The sequence below is a fragment of the Podarcis muralis genome, chromosome 2, assembly GCF_964188315.1.
Source record: "Podarcis muralis chromosome 2, rPodMur119.hap1.1, whole genome shotgun sequence".
In the NCBI taxonomy this organism is placed as follows: domain Eukaryota; kingdom Metazoa; phylum Chordata; class Lepidosauria; order Squamata; family Lacertidae; genus Podarcis; species Podarcis muralis.
In genome coordinates this window covers 68,972,385-68,993,770 of record NC_135656.1, presented here as the reverse complement: position 1 = coordinate 68,993,770, position 21,386 = coordinate 68,972,385, and the positions used below count along the sequence as shown (strand labels likewise).

The window sequence follows — 21,386 nt, the reverse complement described above, 5'->3', positions numbered from 1 at the left end:
GAAACCTGCATCCTTGACTTCAAGTAAAAAAAGGGTCCTCTCCAGTCACATTTCGATTCCTAACTCAGCTTCCAAAAGACTTGCTTTTTTCTTGGGGGAAAAAAAAGGAAGTTCAGAATCTGGGGCCCACTGCAGGCCTGGGCCCTGCTGCAATTGCTCTAACTGCAGTGTGGATAACCTTGCCCAGATCCCTAACACCAGGAATGGGGAACATTTTTTTATTAAAAAAAAACACCCACATTATATCAAGGGAAAACTTCCAGGAGCCATTTGCCAGTGGTGGATAGGGCTAGAGATGACGGTGGGCAAAAGGTGTTACTCTTACCTTTATATGATAGGCCGCATTCCAGCCACACAAAAGAGGCATTTCTGCACTCCTACAATGCCATCCTGACAAGCTATCTTAAGGACATACCATAGCACTTGTGGAGGGATGGAAAAGTGTGGATTAGGAGGGTATGTGGCTTCTGAAGGATCCTTAGGGCCACAGAGAAGCTTGGAGGGCCACATTTGGCCCTGGGTCTGAGGTTCCCACCCCTGCCATACATGGATTTTACCTAGTAGCAGCCCACCAGGTGCTGGGGCTCTGCAAAATAGTATATGCACCAAGCATTGCACACCCCACCTGCTGCTAGGGATGTTTCCTCTTAACCACATTTACCGTCAGTCACACACACAAACAGTTTCTCCCCAGCCCAACTTTAGCTTCTGCTGCATTATGCTCAAACTCTGTGGGACAGAGAAGAGGCAGAGTCTAACAGTTTCCTGGTACTTTGCAAAGCCGCTGTCATTATATCTGGACTTGTCATAAAGGTGATCCTGTTTTCACAGGTATAATTGAAGCGAAGCGTGCTGTGGTATTTGTTTTCCCCTTTTCTTTCCTCGTGGTCATTATCTACTCCTCTCCTTTTATATCAGGCATTCACAAATAATTTATCATTATTGGTGGACAACTCCCAATATCTCTTACGCCCTTCCCAAATTAGGCCAAGCCTAGTGATAACTCTGGTCCATGCTCTGGTCCATGGGGTCACGAAGAGTTGGACACGACTAAACGACTAAACAACAACAACAACAAGTGATAACTACTTGGTAACTGGTAAAGGTGAGTACAATGGATGCAGCTTCAGAGAGTAGTGTTCTGCTAGGGAGGCATGAACAGAATTAATTTGTGCCAATGTTGAAACCAACAAAGCTACCTTGCTTGGGTACTAACAGCAGCATCATGTAGGGTTTTGGGGGGGTTTTGCCTCCAAAATAATGTTTGCAGATAACTGCATGCTCTTTCAGTTTTAGAATTTTCTAAAAAGGAAGCCAACACAGATTTTAAAAAAATCTTTGGGAATCTATAACAGAACTGTTCTGGAACGGTAATACACAACATAACATTTATTTTCTGGAAATGTAAGTTCTACAACCCCTTGTTGGTGCCTGCTACCAAAAACGGGGCTTAGCTTTTGGGGACAACAAGTCTTGCCTGTGCTATGGCTTGTAGGTTCTTTAACTTTCTTCTTCATCCATTAAACTTCAACTGAGACTCCTGGGTGAGGACAAGACAACACGGTTCCAGGAATAAACAACAGGAAAAAACATAGCATCTGTAGTCTAAAAACTGACTTTTCTAATACATATAAACCTGTTATGACTAATACTTTGGGACATATAATAGATAACAAAAGCTCTTAGGGAAGTGGAGGGGCATTAGACTGCTGAACTGTGGTTATCTTAACAACTTTTCCGTAGAGCCAGACTGAAGGTATCAAGGTTGAAATCCAGCTTCTGGACTAGCCTGATTCTTCTGGCTCCTCAACATCTATAAATTGAAAGAAAGACAGTAAATCTCCCAGTTCCCTAAGGATTTATCATGTTCCAGAATAGCCTGTATCTATGCCTACATAAACCTCATTATGAAGGGCCGCAGAAAGTACCAGGTTCAATCCCTGGCATCTCCAGGCAGGGCTGGGAGACCCCTGTCTGACATCTTGGGGGGCCACTGTCCATCACCATAGACAATGCTAAGCTAGACAGACCAATGGTCTGACTTGATATAAGGCAGTTTCCTATGTTCCTGCTTAGGGAGCCAAGTGAATTTTTAATCATCTATATGCCTTGCATATAGAAGGGACGCGGGTGGCGCTGTGGGTTAAAACACAGAGCCTAGAACTTGCCGATCAGAAGGTCGGTGGTTCAAATCCCTGTGACAGGGTGAGCTCCCGTTGCTCAGTCCCAGCTTCTGCCAACCTAGCAGTTCGAAAGCATATCAAAAGTGCCAGTAGATAAATAGGTACCATTCCAGTGGGAAGGTAAATGGTTTGCCAGAAGCAGCTTAGTCATGCTGGCCACATGCTGTATGCTGGCTCCCTTGGCCAATAAAACGAGATGAGCGCCACAACCCCAGAGTCGGTCACGACTGGAACTAATCTCCTTTACCTTTACCTTTATGCCTTGCAGGTTGGCAGAAAATTCTACTCATTATTGGGAAATCTAAGGAAGAGGCTTTCACCTTGAGATGAATAGCACTCATGTTTGGGAGACACAAGCAGAGATGCCATACATCCTGTGAATGGTTGGATTTCCACTCATTTGATCCCTACAGGTATGGGAACATGGCAAAGGGGAGGCTGATGTGGTTGTTCCCCTTTGAACACAATCCTCTCACCTTCTCACAAAGCCCTGCATTTCTTCCGAGCAAAGGAGTGCCTCGCCCAGCATCTGAAGCTGCTCCAGGACTTCTCGTTGCATCTCCAGAGCAATGCGATGTATATGGTGGTTGGAGTTATTGTACATGATGGCATTCTGGAACATCAGCATGAGATCCCGCTGGAACTGCACCATATTCTGAATGCGGCCCTTGGAGAGGCTCCTCTTTATGGAGGAAAGATCAGCTGGCCTTCAGAAAGGAGGGAGAAGTAAGTTGCAATTGTCTGTCATTTTGGCCAACTTCTTAAGAAAAAAAATACATTGTCTCTCGAAGAAGGATTTGGGTGGTTATAGATTGGAAACTGGCAGAATTTTAACTTGGTAGCCTAGATAGCTCTCAGAGGAAATATCCAATCCTTAGAGTAAGAATTTCTGTTCCTCCATCAGTGGATGGTGGCAGTTACTGGCTTGTACAGTGGATTTAATCTTCTTTGGTTGAAATCAGCCCCTTCCCTCAATGTGGATCAGGTCTATGATGATTCTGGGGGTGGGTTTAACCCTTCACATACCCATACTGCTTCTTAATACATAAATCACACACTAAAGCTGCTATTATCCACAGAGTGGGTAGATAGGAAGATGGGTACAATACAGGTGATTGTCTTTTCTCATCTAAACAATAGCCTCTGGGGGAGTGATTCATGTTAAGGGAATCTACCCCAGTACCGAAGTCCCAATCCAAATCCCACCCTCTACCTCACTGCTTTTCAATCAATAATTATTGGGTGGGTAAGAGGAGGGAATGGGAGACTGACTCATGGACCTCATCAATCCCACCATTGCATCCAGGCAGGCTTCTGCTGATCCAGATGTTATGGAGAAATAGAGCTGAGTGTCATAAGTGTACTGATGGCACCTGGCCCCAAAATGCCTAATGACCGCTTCCCAACAGTTTCATATAGGTATTCAATAGCATAGGGGATAAAATAGTGCCTGGCAGCATCCCATAATTTAACCACCAAAGGGGCCAAAAAGTACTCTCTCAATGTAGGTAGGACTGGAACCCCCCATTCCATGGAGCCAGTCCAAGAGGCTAAATGCACAATGGTATCAAAAGCAGCAGAGAGGCAGAAAAGCCGGAGCAAAGCTGCACTACCCTTGCCCTGCTCACTGTCAAGGTGGCCAAGGATGACTCGGTCCCATAGCCAAGCCTGAACCCAGATTGGAATGGGTTTAAATGCTCTGTGTCATCCAAGAATGCTTGCAGCCGCCCTGCCACTACTCTCTCCACCACCAAGAAATTGGTAGCTGCAACTGGATGGTAGTTATTCCAGTCCCAGGGCCAGTTTCTTCAAGAGTGTTCACACCACCGTCTCTTTCAAGGCAGCTGGAACCACCCCATCGCACAATAAAACGTTCTCCATGCCTTGGACCCAAGGAATCAAACCCCCTCTGGTAGATTTGAGAAGCTAGGAGGGACAGGGGTGAAGAGGGCATGTGGGCAGACGTATTGCCACCAGCATCTTATCCATATCAACTTGACTGCATAAGCTGAAACTGATCCCGTAACATTATCATAGACTCTGGCATTGGACAATTCGGCTGGAACTGCAACCATGGCAGTTGTTGTGACTTGTAGCCACTCCACAGCCTTATTCTCTGTACCAGCTCTCCCTCCACTTTCTCAGCTGACCTTTTCACCACATCTTTGTAACCAGGAGCCTGCTTCTCGGAAACGGGCTTCAGAAAGGGGCCGCTGTATCTAAGGGGGAGACAGAGATGAAGAGAGCTAAATAGGCTTCCCCATGTGCATTACACAATCCCTTGACTCACCGCCGGACTTCATGCCACACCTTTTTCTGTATCTCAGAATGACTGGTGGGGATGACAGTGATTGGCAGATGGAAGTCAATCAGCTAAGAAATCACAATATAACAATTAGAAAGGAAGGGTGAAATGCTCAGGGTAGAACCATGCACAGGTTTGTGCTTTACAGGGGGCAGCTCTGAATGCTGTGTATGCATAATGTCAGACTAAGAGAATCAGGCCAGGATAGGCTGAGAAAAGGGACACATTCAGCTGTTGTTCCATCTTCCAATTCTAATTACGGGGAAGGGCTGTAGCTCAATGGAAGAACATCTGCTTTGGTTGCAAATGATTGCAGTTCAGTCTCCAGACAAGACTGAAAATGTCCCTAGTCTGAAACCTGGAAGATAGCTGCCAGTCAGAGTAGACAATGCTAAGCTAGAGGGACAAATGGTCTGATTTGGTATAAGGTGGCTTCCTACATTCCTAACCCTAATACATATAGGACACTCCATTTCCTCCGGGCTTCAGTCCTGGGATCCCAGTGTCTTCCCCCATATTTTCACCAGTTCTCTCCGAGCTTGATCCACAACATTCTTCTGTTCGAGCTTTGACTCCCTCACTATCCAACTCTGGTCTTTCCACACAGGCTTTAAAGTCTTAGGTTTACTCTCACTGTAGCAGTACTAAATTTTGGCACATTTCCTCTATTTATATATTTCCTCCTCTTAAATTTCAACCCACCCACCCCTCACCTTACACACATAGTTCACCCTCTTAATAACCACCAGATACAGGCAGTCGCTCCTGTTTACCCAAATCCACCTTGATAAATTTGATACTGCTTGCCAAAAAACCCCCAGGGTGATAATCTCAGGAATGTATTGGATTTTAGGATCATGAAGCAAGTCTGATACAATTTCTGCTATTTAAAAAAAATTAGCAGATGCAGTAAATGCAATAAGCAAGGTGCCTAGGTTATGAATGTATAGATGCAACGCTACACCACTCCAAGAAATGAAGCAATTTGAAAGAGGAAAACTGCAGCGTCAGGAAGTGGGACAGCAGGAGATTTCAGTCTAGACCAGACTGTGCAAAAGGTTGCATCTCTTAAATTGGGGGGAGGAGAGGACCCTCACAGGAAGTGGCATGCAGACACAGACAAATCGCAAGATGCTGTGTGACCTGCACTAGCTCTTGAATGGTTAGTATCAAGCAGCCATGAAGATGTGCTACTGTGGATGCAGCCCTAGTCCTCTTCGCCTCCATAAACCTTAATGACACACCTGTGGCCAGCCACCATCTTCCAGATGGACAACAGAGTTTTTTTGAAAAGCAAATGCTGCTGGAGAGGGTCATCTTGGCTCAGCCGCATCCTATACAGATAAGAAACGGAACAGATTTATTCCCATCAGGAAAAAGAAATTGGTGGGATGAAATGTGTTATTGGACCAGTGAAGCAGCTAAGGTTTGTTAGCCCCCGATGGAAAAAGAAATTTGTACAACTTACCAATGAAAGTTAGTAAATGAAGGGGTTAAGGAACACAGAACTGTAAATTTCTAGAGAAGGCACAGCTAAGATACACCCCCTCACCTTCAGGGAGGAGGGAAGTATTGTTTGTTCCCTGCTCCTCTCTCCCTCTTCTTTTTGAACCATGCAACTGACCAGACACATGAGGCTGGCGCTCCCTGTCCAAACTCCATGCTTGAAGGTACCCTTTTCGTATTTTGTACTCAATAAGTTTTTACCTGTGTTGTTTTTTCTGTAGCATTGATTGATGCATGAGTGTGACCTTTACTTAATATAAGTAAAGCATTTAAACTTATGAAAGTTTGTGCTCTATTAACTCTGAGAGTGGTAGAGACAGGGGAACACAATTAGTACCCAGTGCTTAATACTGGGACATTTAAAGGTCTAACAACCTATATTTGCCACGCTTTGCAAACACTGCATATATTTTAGTTTTGAACTCTGCTGGGGGTCCTTTTGACTACAGAGTGAGTCAGCCCCATGTTTTTTTAATTCAGGCAGTCAGCCATTTTTTGTTTTCTTTTGTAGTTTCCCACACACATGGAATATCTGGATTAACTAGTATTCCCGTTATTTCCTAACAAAGAGTTCCCCACGCCTCTTCTAGAGGGAGCTTTAGGCTGCAACCTAAGCTTAGCTGGGAGCCAGGCCCACATAACTCAGTGGGGTTTACTTCTAAGTAGACCTGAGCAGTATTGCATGGTGAGATGACTGGCTACACTTAAAGTACTAAGCCTGAAGAGCAGGTATGGTGCCATTTCTGAGCTTTGTGCCACCATTACTCACAAAGGCAAAGAAGCTGTACTTGTGGTAGGAGAGCTCATCAAGGGTGTTCCATAGGGACTGGAGTCATCGTTGCTGTAACTCAGGTGGAAGTCACAATCTTTCCAGTCTTCAGCTTGTTCTTCAGTGCGTTCCGCAGCCACTTCCTGGTGAACACAAAATAGGCATGAGCTGAATTGGCAAAGTAACAATTGGAATATCAAACTCAGGGTCAGATGCCCATGATGGAAGATACAAGGATTCTAACTGGGTGGATCCATCTTTTCTCCAGCAGCCAAGCCCTCCCAAGCAACATGTTCTCACTTTCCCCCTTTCCACCAACAATCAAGGCTAGCTCACAGATTTCATCTTTCCCTTGCTGCTTATCAACTTTCACTTCACTGTGCTGCTCCTTTCCAAAGAATATGACCTCTATCCAAAAATGGGGAGATGAGGCACAGAGACAGAGACCTAGTCCTAAAACTCGACTTGTGAGAGTTTCACCACTTACCTCTAGGTTTTGTGGCACCCCATCCTTCAGCGTTCTCCAGCTGAAGGAAGTATCATTTGTGAGCTCTAATGAGTAGTCATCTTCATCTGTTTCTCCTGCACTTTCCACAAAGCTATGCGGCATCTTCTTTCCCAAACCCCCATCAGGATTGTCCTCCTGAATCTGAGAGTCTCCTGACTCCTCACACAGATCCTGTTGCTCTTCCATTCCTTCTGCTTCCCAATTCATAACTGGCAGCCCTTCTGAGACCTGAAATGCCAACTTTCCTCTTCCCTGGGAAGTAGCTCTCTTTTTCAGAACCTGAAGCTGACTTCCTTTAGCCACTTCCTCCTCTTGGTGGATCACAGATCCCTTTACGTCTCCTTCATGATCCAGCAATCCCCTTCCAGGCAGCTCCCCAGCACTGCAAGGTGCCTGTGGACCCTGGGCCAGGTATGTGCTGCCAATGCATAGGGGCTCCATCAAATGAGTTACCTGGAAGAGAGGGTGACAGGCTAACAGCTTAAGACCTTTACAGAATTGGTGACATTACAGAACTACATGCAGATCTGCCCATTCAACACATCTTTTGTCCTAACGGGCATAGGATAAAGACGCAGCCGAAACACAGAATAACACTCCATGGGCCTGTGAATAGAAGTGCATCTGGGCAAAGACACCCTTCCACTTTTGAATTAGAGGGCAGGCACCAACCCTTGTCAACACATTTATCCTGAACCTCCAGGTACCTTTACCCAATTGCATACAGAAATGGCCAGTCTGCCACGTGGACTGGGAACACTATTTTTTCAGCCAATTGACAAGGTCACCCACCACTACCTCCGCCTTTTCCTCAACTGCACCCATCAGCAGCCATACCTCTGACAGGAACCTCAAGATAGCATCCTGCTTGTACCTCCCAGCCTCTTCTTGGTCCCCTCTGCTGGCACCTTCCCATGCCAGAGGACCACTCGTTCCCAGCTGACTCTCCTCCTCTTGGCTGCTGCTCTCCTCGACCTCCTCCTCAGCAGTTTCTTCCCCCTTTCTCCAGCAGCCTAGCTCCAGGTCAAGATCTGAGCTAGAGCCTGTGGAGCCCTGGGGAGACTGGCAGCTGCTGCTCTTCTCAGACTCCGTGAAGAATTCTTCTTTGGACTCCAGCCAGGTCCACACGTGACCCATCTACAAGAGGTACATGAGATGGGAAGAGGGTTTGTCACTCGCTCACGTGCTAGCTTCAGATCAGATCAGGTGTTCGAGCAGGTAGTAAAGGAGCCAAGTTCAAACCCTGAAATCTGTTGTGGTAATGCTCTCAGCTGTGACTTGAAAGAACTTTAACCAAAAATTATCCCTAGCTTCTAATTGTCTATGTGGTACTGCACATCTGCCAAGTCCCACAGCAATCCAAATGGTGAGCCAGGAGTGGGTTGCTGAAGTCTTGGGTTATATCACCAGGTTTGCTAGCAGTGGGGATTGGGAACAGGGCAACCCAGAAGTGGCTCAATGGCAGAGCACCTGCTTTGCCTGCAGAATCAAACCCTGGTATCTCCAAGTAGGGGTAGGAATGTCCTTTGCCTGAAACCCAATTGTATTGCTTATGCTGGGATCACTCAACTGGTGATTATCCAGTTATTCTTTTGATTATCCCTGAAAGATTCTTTGGGGTGGAGAAAATCAGTAAGTCGTTTTTGCTGACAAAACCCGAGGATGTCTTAAAACATTATGACGGTTTCTTATTTTACTCTCATTGGTGACAATATAAATTTTAGTAGACGTATGTTTTGAAGCAACACATTGAAGCGTTTGCGGAGATATCATGGTTGAAAGTGGTGGAGAAGCTGACGTTGACGAGCCCTAGGTGGGTCCCCAGGGCTCTCTATCCAACTCTCAGGACTCTCCCCCCAGCCATTTCCCCTCCTCAGCCCACATCCCTCATGTGTTTTCTGTTCCTACTCAGGCACTGGTGTTTCCATCTGCCCCACCCAGCCTTTCCCAGACTGTGACTTTGAGAACAGCAGCAGCTAGGAAGAGAGGATTTCAGGGATGTTTGTGTGTGGGTGGGTGTGGGTGTAGTTTTATAATTTGTGTGTGTTTTTCAGTTTGATCCTTTTACATGATTTTGTATGTTTTATGGTTTTCATGCATTGTGATTTGCTGTTATTTTTATTGATTATGGATTGGTAAATTCTTTATTGTTGTATGTGTGAGCTGTTTAATTATTTGCTGTTGTTTAATTTTACTGTGTATTATTAGATCCTGATGGGTTGTTGATTGTTGCATTGTTTGATATAAGTTGTCTATTTTAAAGTTGTGATTTTTTTATATTGGATCAGATTGTTATTATTAACATTTTATTATGTGTTGGAAGCCGCCCAGACTGTCGTAATAAAAATAACATATTATATTATTTTCCTGTGCCCTCCTTGACTGCTTTTGCTGGGTTAAAATGTGTCTTGCTTGCTTGTATGGAGGACAGGTGTACTGTAGGTGTATAGAAACATCCACACAGTTGTAATGTAGCCTACAGTACAAAGGTGAAAAAGAGTTCTTAAGTAGCAGGGCTGGGAAGGGACACCTATCCATGATATTGGATCAGGCATGGAGATCTTGTTGTTAGACTCCAACTTCTATCAAGTGCAGTCAGTATGACCAATAGTCAGAGCTGACAGGAGCTGAAGTTCAACATCATCTGGAAAGCCACAGGCTCCCCATCCCTGCCTTGCAGAGTCACTACCAATGAGCACAGCTGTGCGCAGCACATTTAATGAGGGTGTGTATGCAGGGTTTTTGCTCCCCCCCCCCAAGGATGAATATTTATTGAATACCGTATTTTTCGCACCATAGGGCGCACCGGACCATAGGGCACACCCAGTTTTTAGGGGGGGAAATCAAGAAAAAAATCTTCCCCCCCCCAGCCCCAAAGAGCAGCGTACAGGGTGCGCACAACCTCTCCCTGCCGGAGGGGTTGCGAGCAGCTATGGAGCAAGCCAGGTTTTGGCTTCCCCTTTAGCCCCATGCAGCCTCTCCTTGCCGGGAGACGCTGCACAGGGCTAAAGAAGCCATAGCCCCATGCAGCCTCTCCTTGCGGAGGGGTTGCGCGCAGCTATGGAAGAAGGCAAGGCAGCAAGCAGGATGGATCCCGCTCGCTGTTTTGCCTTCCCCTTTAGCCCCGCGCAGCCTCTCCTTGCGGAGGGGTTGCGCGCGGCTATGGAAGAAGGCAAGGCAGCGAGCGGGATGGATCCCGCTCGCTGTTTTGCCTTCCCCTTTAGCCCCGCGCAGCCTCTCTTTGCGGAGGGGTTGCGCGCGGCTATGGAAGAAGGCAAGGCAGCGAGCGGGATGGATCCCGCTCGCTGTTTTGCCTTCTCCTTTAGCCCCGCGCAGCCTCTCCTTGCGGAGGGGTTGCGCGCGGCTATGGAAGAAGGCAAGGCAGCGAGCGGGATGGATCCCGCTCGCTGTTTTGCCTTCCCCTTTAGCCCCGCGCAGCCTCTCCTTGCCGGGAGATGCTGCGCAGGGCTTTCCTGGCTTTTCTGGGAGGTGGGGGAATTCCCCCACCTCCCGCAAAACCGGCAGAAGCCGCGTGCACTTTAAAAGGGCTGCACGGCTTCTCCTGGCTTTCCTGGGAGGTGGGAGAAGGGACTGATGCGGCCAGTCAGTCCCTTCTCCCTCCTGTGGAAAAGCCCGCAAGAGCGCACGGAGCTTGTGTGCGGCTCTTGGGGGCTTTTCCCGCCTGCCTCCCACCCTGCATTCGCTCCATAGGACGCACACACATTTTCCCTTGCTTTTTAGGAGGGAAAAAGTGCGTCCTATGGTGCGAAAAATACGGTACATCATCATAAAGGACATTGTTTGACAAATAAACAAACTGAAGAAACTAAAATGTAACTTTTTTATTACAAAAAATACCAAATTTTTGCTGCTGTGATAATGAAATGTCATGACCTTTAAACAGATGAGTTAAACCAAATTGACCAAAACAGATTATGGTTTCATCATCTTCCTGTCCTAGGAAGGAGGCAAGTGGTGCTTGGAGGGAGACAGCCATGAGACAGACACAGGCAAAAGAAAAAGGCTGCAGCTTCTGCCTGCATCTGAATCTGTAAGCAATGGTGGGATACTTAGCTCCAGCAGCAACAGTAAGGAAGGAGGAAATGGCAGGTCCATTCTAGGCTTTTTAGTCTGTCTCTCTGTCTGCTTCCCTCCTCCCCACTTCTGCCTTAGTCTCTCCTCCCATAGCCACTTCCCTGTGGGTTGTGCCACCTGAGGCAGCCAGGCTACTGCTCCATGCTCTCTCCTCCTTGCTATGACCTCATGTTTTGAAACATTAGAGTGTCTGGGCGCACATAGCACATAGCCAATGAGAAGAGACAGTACTGGACTACCACATGCCAGCAGAGGGCCATGGCCAACGTTGATGTTACTATCCTGCATCTAGAGACAGGTAGAAACTCATCTATCACAGCACTGGGTTTGATAGACTAGTTCAAACTCCTCCGGAAAGATCAAAACTGCAATGGAAAATACAATTGTTTCCTTTTGCTCTTCAGCAACAGATCTCTGAAGAGCAGAGGCAACTATTTTTTCAGCACCTGGGCTGGGAGGAAAGACTTCTCTTTATGATGGGGAGGAAGATGGGAGCTAGCAGACCTGTTTGAAATTGCTTGGCAGGTCTGATCTAGCTGATGGATTTGCCATTCTGGACTACGTAGTCAAAACATTGATTCACAGTATGTGTAGGTCTTTACAAACAAGTTTTTCTTAGAGAGGGAGGTAATGTAAATAAATCAATGCAGCCAGCACGCCTTGCTCTACAGGATTCTCTACTACAGTTTATTATACACATTTACACTCCACAAATACAAAAAAATCTGTACACTTCACATTACAGTACGTACTAGCCACCAGTTGCTAGCTAATATGAGGACACTAATAGGACCCCAATACTGCTGCCCTACAACAGGCAGTGGGGCTGCTCTCTTGTTTCTGGGATTACCCTGGTTACACATTCCAGGATGATAGATATTCTTTATTATTGACAGGTCAGCCCTTCCCTGTCCATAGCCATTTCATCCTCAGGATCAGGAAGGTTCTCATTTTGCTTCCTGGGTTCAGATACCAAAGACTGGGCTGTTTCTTATCTTCAGCTTCATTTCTTCATCTTCATATCTGCTTCAATGGCACAACGCCGCCCTCTGGTTCCCCCATCCTAATCAAAATGCAAAGAGAAGGGAAGGCACTGTTATTAGCAGGACTGTGACAAAAGGAAAGACTGCTGGCTGCCATCTGTGTTGCCAGGAAAGACAGACTGCACAGACAGGCAGTACCACTTGCCTTCCTAAAACACAGAGGACTACTTTATGAAACCAGCTACAGAGTTTGCATGTGAACTCAAAAGGGGAAAGGGGGAAAGTGGACTTTTGGCATTGGCATATGTGATGATGTGTTTGCCCCATGTGAAAAGTTCCAAGTCATTTCTTTCAGTGGGCAGAAAGGATGCTGGCTAACATACCTGATCAACTGCTGCTCTTTACAGAAGTTCTCTTCCAGGTGGGTGACCCTGCCACTATCTCCCTAGCATGTCCTCACAGCGGCTCTCTGAATGTACGGAAGCTAGAGAGATCACTTCCATCTGCTGCCCACTCCATCTGGCTGCCTTTCCTCATGCTTCTCTGTCTTTAATAAATAGGCATTAGAAAACAATCCCTACCCGCATTCCCTTGGGTGGAGGATGAACCTGCCAAAACACATCTTTGGGCAGAACAGCAGCTTTCTTACTATAGGACCATGGCTGCATCCATGGAAACAAAACACTGTATTTTAGTCTTCTTGCAATGTGCACTGTCTGGAACTATCCCATAGTTTGGAGGAGGCTTCAACACAAACTGTTGCAAGAAGTATGTATGAAACAGCAGCTCATATGTAACTAGATTTCTCTTTACAGCAGGGGAAGCTGTTATTGATACAACCCTTCCTGGGGATCTTTTCCTCTGCAATTCTCAGAATAATTTCACAATTTTATTGTTGTGTTATGTCTTACAGAAAGCTGCTCTGAGAGTCCTGTGAGCTACAAAGGCAGGAACCAAGCTTTAGATGTGAATAATTAAATCCAACATAGGGGTGCAGAGAAAACAAGGGAAGAGCCGCAAGCCAAGGATATTACTCTACAATGTGGACTTTAGTGCGTAACTTTACCCTCTATGCAAGAGTTGCCTTTTTAAATGTAGAGTCTTGTGATCTACCCAAAGCCAGAATGGAAGGAGAAAGACTGAAGAAATGAAAGGAAGTGAGCAGCCTGCAGCCAGAAATAACAAAAAGTCCCCCACTTTCCCCCAGACATCCAATCACGAAACAATACACTGAAGCACAAGGGGGTAGAGACATTTCATGTGTTTCAGCAACCCAAATATGACCATAGTCTGATTGTAATTTTAGAAAGCCCCTCATCATGCAGACACTGTCCCCATATTGTTATTGTGCTGCTGAAAGCATAACCATTAAGTACTTACAAAGAGAGAAAGGAGGAAGGCAGGGGAGCCCATGGGGACACTGTCCTGTTAAAAGACAAACAGAAGTAGCAAATGAATTTGATGGAAATGTACACACACACACACACACAGGAAGACAACAAGACAAGACAACGTGGCAGTCTAAACCACTGTTTCTCAAACCATGGTCTGGGACCCACCAGAGGGCCTTGGGCCACTTTCCAGCATCCTCAGTGTCACAGCCTCCCCTGTGCTTCCTCACTTGCCTCCTAACTGCACTATAGCCTTTTGGCTGGACCAAAGGCAGCACCAACAAATTCTAATCAGAAGGCAGGAAAGTTCAGGTGGGGAGGAGGTAAAGAAGGTCTCCCTCCTCTCAGGGAAAAGGGACAGAAGAGGTGTTGAAGGAAGTTAGAAAGTAAGATAAAAGATTAATATTTATTGTTATTATTGATACTAATAAGAAAATAAACAAACTGGAAATAAAAAAGAAGGGTCTAAGAAAGGAAAGCTATTATAGGAAGAAGTGAATGTAAAAGGACCAGAGAAGAGGAATGAAACAGGCAGTTTGGGTTGGTGGGTGGGTGGGGAAATAAGTACAAGTTGAGTGTGAAAGGAGAATAAGAAGAGATGGGTAATACTGCTTTAAAATGCAGGTGCAGGTGGAAAGGGAAAAATATAAAAGAAAAAGACTTCTCCACTTAGAATATCTGAATCAGTGAATCTGGCTTAATATGGGGAGACAGCCACAATACTTGCAGAGTAATGTTTGTACTTAGCTTGAGGAAAGGTGAGCTATGGAACTCCTTGCAACAACAAGGACAGCAATTTGCTAGCCAATTATGGCAAGCTCTTCCTCCCTCTGCCACTACTTTCTGACTGGTTCACCTCAATAATGTTCAATCATCTCAAGTTGGTGCTGGGGGTAGAAATTTGAGAACCCCTGGTCTAAACCAAAAAAGCATGTCTCAATTGGGCTCCTGACTTCAAGTAAAGTCTCCTGACTTCAAGTTTTGGAAAAGTGACTTCTCTGTCTCTAACCCACCACTCAGATAACAGAATAGAGCTGCTCTTCACACACTGAAATGCCAGCCCTCCTCATTTGGTAGCAATCCTCAACTTCAAGGACAAATTATTTTTTCAGTGTACTAGATATTGAAAAACACAGGATATGGGGGCAAGGGAGAGGGACTGCCACAGCCATCTTTGTTATTAATTAAACTGAAAGGGTAAGCCCATTTCTATTCCGAATGAGACTTCTAAATGAAGGATTCCAAAGCTCCTCTACTCCCCCTCAAATGGATGCATCTATCAAATGGCTCAAACAACCTCCCCCAAACAAATCAAAGGTTCTTGTTAGCCCCCACCTTCTCTGAAGCATCTTGTTTCCGAGTGGAATCTCGTCCACGCAGACTTTTTGCACTGATCCCAGACTCAGACGTCTGCATGATCAACTGTGTGGCTAGAAATTGCTGCAAGAAACCACATAATAGCTATTAAGGTTCTCAACATGAATGCAAGTTTAGTGGTTTGCTACAGAAACAATGGAGGTAACTTCAGTTTACTGGTTTGTTTCTAAGCCTGCATTCCTTTTGATTGATCGTAGGAATGGTAAATCATGCAGGGATGGTCAGACACCAGGTTTAACCTCCAAGAGGATCTTAAAAGCTAATGAGACAATAAAGATGCCGCAATGAGCAGGCATCTTCCCTAGTGTACTCAGTGCTTCCCATACAACATCAGGATAGGAACAGTGCCCCACTGAAAACTTCCGACTGTGGCTTTACCTGAATCTGCTCCAAGACATCTCGCTGCATTTCCACAGCCATGTGGTATACATCATGGTCAGAGCTGTTGTACATGACAGCATTTTGGAACATCAGCATGATATCACGTTGGAACTCTGCTGTGGTCCGGATTAGCCCATTCTCAATATTCTTCTTAATGGTTGATAAATCCATTGGCCTGTCAATAAAACAGCAGACAAACGTTACCGAAGAAATCAAATTTATTAATACAATCTAAAAATATATTTAAAAAGAACTAAACTAGCTGTTCTCCCCACTTCTGCCAAGAATCTGATCATTGTACCTGATCAACTTTATTAATGCTAGATTGAAGAGACTGTCCCAGGTAAATGCCGGCATCAAAACTAATGCAAAAACTGGTGACTCACCTCTGTACAATACTGTGGTAACCTGGAGCTATATCATCGGTCACGGGCTGCAAGAAGACATTGGCATACCTGTGCAACAAAAAATGTGTAAGAGAGTGACACAGGACTAGCTACTGAAAGTTTGAGTACATACAAGGTCAGTGGAAGTAACACAACTTCCACATGCAGAAGTACAGAACTGTTTCTCAACATGCTCTCCACTCATTTGCTCAATATGCTATAGCCAAGAGAATTCTACACCTGAAAATCCACCTTCTATGACTGGAGATACACAAAGAGGAAACTACATACCAGTGTTATATATTCATATTTTTGTACCAGTTCCATCAAACTGGCAAAGCGCAGTTGGGACTTGAGAAATATGCACATAGACCAGTAGTAGATATGCAATCAGATGGATGTACTGTGAATTGCACCACACAAAGATATGACACTCGCTGAGCATAGAAGATAGGCTACCAGAATTCTGCTGCAGATGCCCATTGGTTTTGGAAGAATGTGGCAAGATCACTCAATACCTTTTCAGTTTTCTCCCATAGCCATCAGTACCTGGCATGTTTTGAGAGTTTATGTTTCAATTTGACAGCTTAGTTTTTCAAAATTTAATGGCGTTTGCCAGGTTTTGTACTAAAGACTCGCATGGAAATGCCTAGAGTTGCAACATTTAATTGATTAAAAGTTTTAAAATATATTAATCTAAGCAATTAATCAACTAAAAAGATGCCCAATTAATCAGGCAGATTTTAAAAAAATTAAGTGCAATTACTTCTAAGGACTGCAGATGGCAAACACCCTATTAAAAAGAGGCATTCCCCTTTCTCTCACTCACAAGGAAATGCCTCTTCTAGAATGAATGTTAGTACAACAGACACATACAGCAGTCTCTCCTCTTCCTACATTGGGGGTAGGGAACTGCCAGGTCATTTCTCCCAAATCATGGCCACCCACACACCCATCAGCTGACATCACTGGTGACATCAGCTGATGAGTGGGAGGACAGGGTCTAATCCTGCATTGGCTATGCATTCCCAGCAGGGAACTAGTCCACGCAGTCAAGACAGCAGTTTAATCACAACAGCTACTTCAAAGACTTTAGGATAGCTCCTGCACTCCCATTTGTGGCTCCAGAGGCTCAAACATGAACATGGGGGTTGTTTTAAAGCCTTCTGCAAGTCTATCCCCACCTTTTTAAAGTCCCTGATCTTGGAGGCTTGAATGGGAACTGCAAAAAGACTTGGAAAAGGCTTTCTGAGTCTCCTCCTGCTCCCATTTTAAGCCTTTGCAATCAGTAGCTGAAAAAGGGGGAGCGCAGGAAGACTTGCAAAGCACAAGGGATTTTGACAGGTGGATGGCCCTGCCAACCTGTCAAATTTGCCCCATAAGGCAGATCCTGATAAAAGATCTGGCCCATGGAGCCAAAAAGGTTCCCCATTCCTGTTCTACATACTTGGACACTGGATGCAAGTTGATTTACCTGTGATTGGCTGCTGCTCTCCAAACTAACATAATAGCCTTTTTCCAGATCTTCTGGGCCTGAATAGCCTCCTGATCCTCACTGCAAACAGAGCTGAAGAGGAAAAGGCATCTATTAGAAAAGGACACCCAAAGGCTCCTAAAGCAAAGCATACAGATTATGGCCTGGCAACTAACCATGATCTCCAACATCCATCCCCTCCTACTTCAAATTTATCTAAGTTAACAAAAAAGAAAAGAAAAGAAATGTTTGCTGGTCTCCTAGCAAGCAAAAGTCTAACCTTGAGGCTTCTCCATACAGCCAAGAAGTAGTACAAGAAGAAGAAGAAGACTATAACATTGCATGGGTCTCAGCTAATTCACACTACATACCACTGTACAAAGGGATAAAGTTAGTCTCAACTTTCAGCAGGCTAGTTGCATGTTCTGGGCTATCTAGTGAGTAGTTGTAGGTTCACCAATACTCACAACTGTGAGGAGGCGGGGCTGCTGGGAATGGAATCAGCCAAAGTGTGAGACTGCAAAGGCGCATTATGGATACTGAAGCCATCATCACTCTCACTCACAGGGGGCTCATTGTCCATTTCAGAGAGGTATCCCTCACCCTGATCTTCCTCTTTGGGCTCTTCCAGACTGGCAGCCTCACTGGCACCATCCTCCTCATCCTCTTCACCCTTAGATACAAGATTAAGATTCCAGCAAATCAAGTAGCACAACTAAAGTGCAGCTGCCAATAACAGCATCTGCACCAGCTGCCAAAGAGGACAGCAGAGGAAAAGGAAAAGCTATATGAGCAAACATCTGCTCCTAGCATACTAGGGAAGCATGATTAGGGAGAATGCCTTTCAGCTAACTTCCCCACACGAGTCTATCTGCTTGCTGAGATTTACAGAGGGGACCCTGTCCCACTTCCCCCACCCCAAGTCACAGGGCCTTCACAGCAGTGGCACCTCTATCAAAAGGCAGGTGTATTTTCCTCCCTCTCCTACGTTTGACAGATGGCAAAGCCCACTCTTTTCCATCAATACTTTTTCAACAATTGAGGTTTTCAGCTTCTGCTACTTTCCCCTTGATTTCTGTAATATTATGCCAGCATCTTAAAATCTATGGATGGTATTGTTGCCAGGTTTTGACATGTTTAAGACAAAGGATGGTACCTCATCCTATTAGCACAATTATTTCCACTTTTACAACAGGACTCTTGCTACCCCAAATTCCCCAAAGAGACCCTGCCCACAGGCTTACAATTTAGAGGTACACAGCACAAAAAGGAAACAGACTGGGTGGGAGAAAGAAAAAACAAACTCAAGTATAAGTTCTTCATTTCAAATTCTTCCAGTGGGCAGCTTGTGGAAAACTTCATGAACAGGTGCTGGTCTCTCAGCTGCTCAGATGATATGGCTCTGCACCCCTCTTCCCCCACTGCTGGATGTTAATGGCTGCTGCTAAGTGAGCTGCAGGAAGCAGCCTAGCTTCTCAGCAGAGCTGATAGCAGCCCTGAATCCCTGCACCACTACTTTCCCCCACCCAGTGCAGCCTGCTGCCAGATATTAATTATATTGCATTTTGTTACACAATACTTTGTTCATTCTTTTGAAGGTCTTTGGCCAGAAAAAAACAGGATAGGAACAAATATTAACACACAATAGCACAGCTACAAGGGAGGCCCGGATCTCTGCCTGCAGAAAGATTAACGCAACTTTTCCTTTTCGTCTGTAATTTTTGAGAACCTGGTATATATTGGGATCACACTTTAAATTAATTCTGGCATTCTCCACCTATGGCCTCAGATGCAAGCAGCTGACAACTACTTTCATTCTGCATGTAAGTCAAGAAATCTGAGGGTAAATAAAATACCTTCATTTGGTTCTCAAAAAGAGCTTGGGCTTCTTCCTTCATTGATTCTGGAAGGGGAAAAAAGGGGAATTTTTTTTAAAATCCAATAATTTCAGGCAGTCACAGATACCAGCCTCCCTCCCTAGCAGTGTCACAACCAGTTCCCCCTTCCCCAGCAAGCCAGTCAGGTTACCTGAAAGCTCATATTTGTGGTGAAGATCTGCTTGTGAGGAATCTTCGCTTGCACTTGGAGCATGTGGGGAGGACGTATCATCATCAGGGGGAAGCTAGAAAGAAAAGAATGGCCTAACATGAGCAACAGGACCAGCTTCCTACATTAAGCATTGAGTCATATTTTATGCCATCAGGACTCTAAAGGCAGACAGCGCTTGAACAACAAAACAGCTGCATCCACAGCAAAGCTCCGCATACCTGAGTAAATGGCTCCTCAAGGATCTAACATATGGACAAAACTGTGCGTATGCTGTAGCATCACAAGTACAAAGAAATGGGAGAATGAAGTGTTCAGCTGACTGTGAATCCAGATTTCAATGATAAAGAAAGGGTGACAGCACAATGTACTTGGTGGGTAATGTCTTCCAAGTAACAGGGATAGTTGAACATTCCCAAGGGACTGGGGACAGGGATTCAGTACTCACTGCCACTCCCTTCTGGCTAGCAAAACAAGAAGACCCATAACCCCTGCCCCAATTTCAGCAATTTGCATAATCTATACATGCCAGATTTTTATCTGGGGTAAATCTAAGAATGCCCAAGCACAGATTTCAGAGAGTGAATACAGTTCATTTGTCAAGTCAGTTTGGCTAACAAACAAATTTGCATGTTATTGTGCACTAAGCATAGGTCTGAAAAACAGCTTCAAGCTAGGGGCTGCCTCTCTCCTCCCATACCTCATCTATCAACTGATTCCCCATTCATGTTATATCCAAGAAGCCTCTTCATCGATTTACCTCTGTCTTCACTGTGCCATGATCCATTTCAACCTTTGAAGATTCCATCTCCATTTCAGAGCCCTCCAGACCAGCAACCCGTGTCTCTTCATCTTCAGGGGCTTCACTTGTTCTGGTTGCTAGTGCAGAAGCTTCCTCAGGGCTCAGATGAATCTGTCCCTGCTCAGAAGGTTCCGTCTTTATTTCTGTTCCCAGATCCCCAATGCTCATCAGATCTCTGATCCCCTTAGCCTCCGATTCCTCGCAGTCTGGTCTCTCCTGCTTTACAGTCACAGCCATTGGGGGGATCTGGCTCTGCTTCTCGTGCTCCTGTTGGATTGGGTGCTCTCGTTGGAGTGGGTGCTCCCAGGGGTCGGTCAGTGACTGAGGATCCTCAATCTCATCGCAGAAAGCCTCTACTGCTGCTACATCCAGGACTTCAGAATGGTCGTCCACCTTTACCAACAGCAATACAGGCAACAATCAGAGGCCATGAGAACAATGGAGATGTAAAGAAAGTCCTTGCACTACCCCGTCTATTCAACAGGCTAGGGTGCCAAACACAAGGGGAGAGGAGAGGTCTAGTTCACATGTCGCATTAAAACAGTAATTTAAACAATATGAATGAGCAGCATGCTACTACACGCTGCTAAAATTGTGGGTGCCTCATGACTCTCCAGTTGTGCTGAGCCAGGGTATACCTTGTAGTGTCACCTGAACCCAGCAAGGTTTAACCCTTGTTTAAAACAAATGAAGTTTATTTTAACTATGGTTTCATGTGATATGAGAGGCATGACCAAGCCTCTAGATAATTTTACCTTGTCTTCAATGATAGCTATGATGTCCCCAACAGTCTCGAAGTCCAGTTCTTCCCCCGTGTAGGAAACTGCAATGTCCATCTTCTCAGCCAGATCTAGGTCTTCCTTCCCATCAATGCTGTGGTCTTTGGAAGTCCCTACAGCACCAGATGCCCCAGAGCCCAGGCAATCTTTCTTGATGGAATCAATGATCATGGAAATCTCACTGCTGTCCATTGACACTGTCACAGTGTGAGGATCAGGCACTGCCTCCATGGAAACACAGGTGTTGGGCTGACTCACTGGACAAGAGTGACAAGTCAAGTGAAAGCCTGGCAGCTGCAGCAACCAGCAGCATGGGTCAGATCAAGAAAACCAAAACACATTCTACAGCCCCAAATAAAGGCACATGCAGGCTGATGGCCCCTATTTTCCCCACCCTCCCA

General features: G+C 45.4%; 1 protein-coding gene across 18 annotated transcripts in view; it reads right to left on the bottom strand.

The window, feature by feature from the left end:
* Positions 1-1,374: 1,374 nt before the first annotated feature.
* Positions 1,375-21,386, bottom strand: part of BRD8 (bromodomain containing 8) — a 29,860-nt gene continuing 9,848 nt past the window's right edge. For 4 of the 18 annotated variants that reach the window (XM_028718537.2, XM_028718531.2, XM_028718532.2 and 1 more), the window contains 17 exons: positions 20,962-21,272; positions 20,165-20,599; positions 19,387-19,480; positions 19,215-19,261; positions 17,826-18,031; positions 17,359-17,451; positions 15,885-15,953; positions 15,496-15,673; positions 15,076-15,180; positions 13,730-13,774; positions 8,109-8,408; positions 7,251-7,724; positions 6,764-6,906; positions 5,733-5,822; positions 4,334-4,402; positions 2,660-2,890; positions 1,375-1,813 (listed from right to left, as the gene is read on the bottom strand). In XM_028718537.2, the coding sequence (XP_028574370.2) occupies positions 1,807-1,813; positions 2,660-2,890; positions 4,334-4,402; positions 5,733-5,822; positions 6,764-6,906; positions 7,251-7,724; positions 8,109-8,408; positions 13,730-13,774; positions 15,076-15,180; positions 15,496-15,673; positions 15,885-15,953; positions 17,359-17,451; positions 17,826-18,031; positions 19,215-19,261; positions 19,387-19,480; positions 20,165-20,599; positions 20,962-21,272 (2,897 nt within the window). In that variant the 3' untranslated portion in view covers positions 1,375-1,806. Of the gene's footprint in view, positions 1,814-2,659; positions 2,891-4,333; positions 4,403-5,732; positions 5,823-6,763; positions 6,907-7,250; positions 7,725-8,108; positions 8,409-12,032; positions 12,430-13,729; positions 13,775-15,075; positions 15,181-15,495; positions 15,674-15,884; positions 15,954-17,358; positions 17,452-17,825; positions 18,032-19,214; positions 19,262-19,386; positions 19,481-20,164; positions 20,600-20,961; positions 21,280-21,386 lie in introns of those variants that run through there. The other 14 variants (XM_028718533.2, XM_077924679.1, XM_028718538.2 and 11 more) reach the window with 9 other exon arrangements.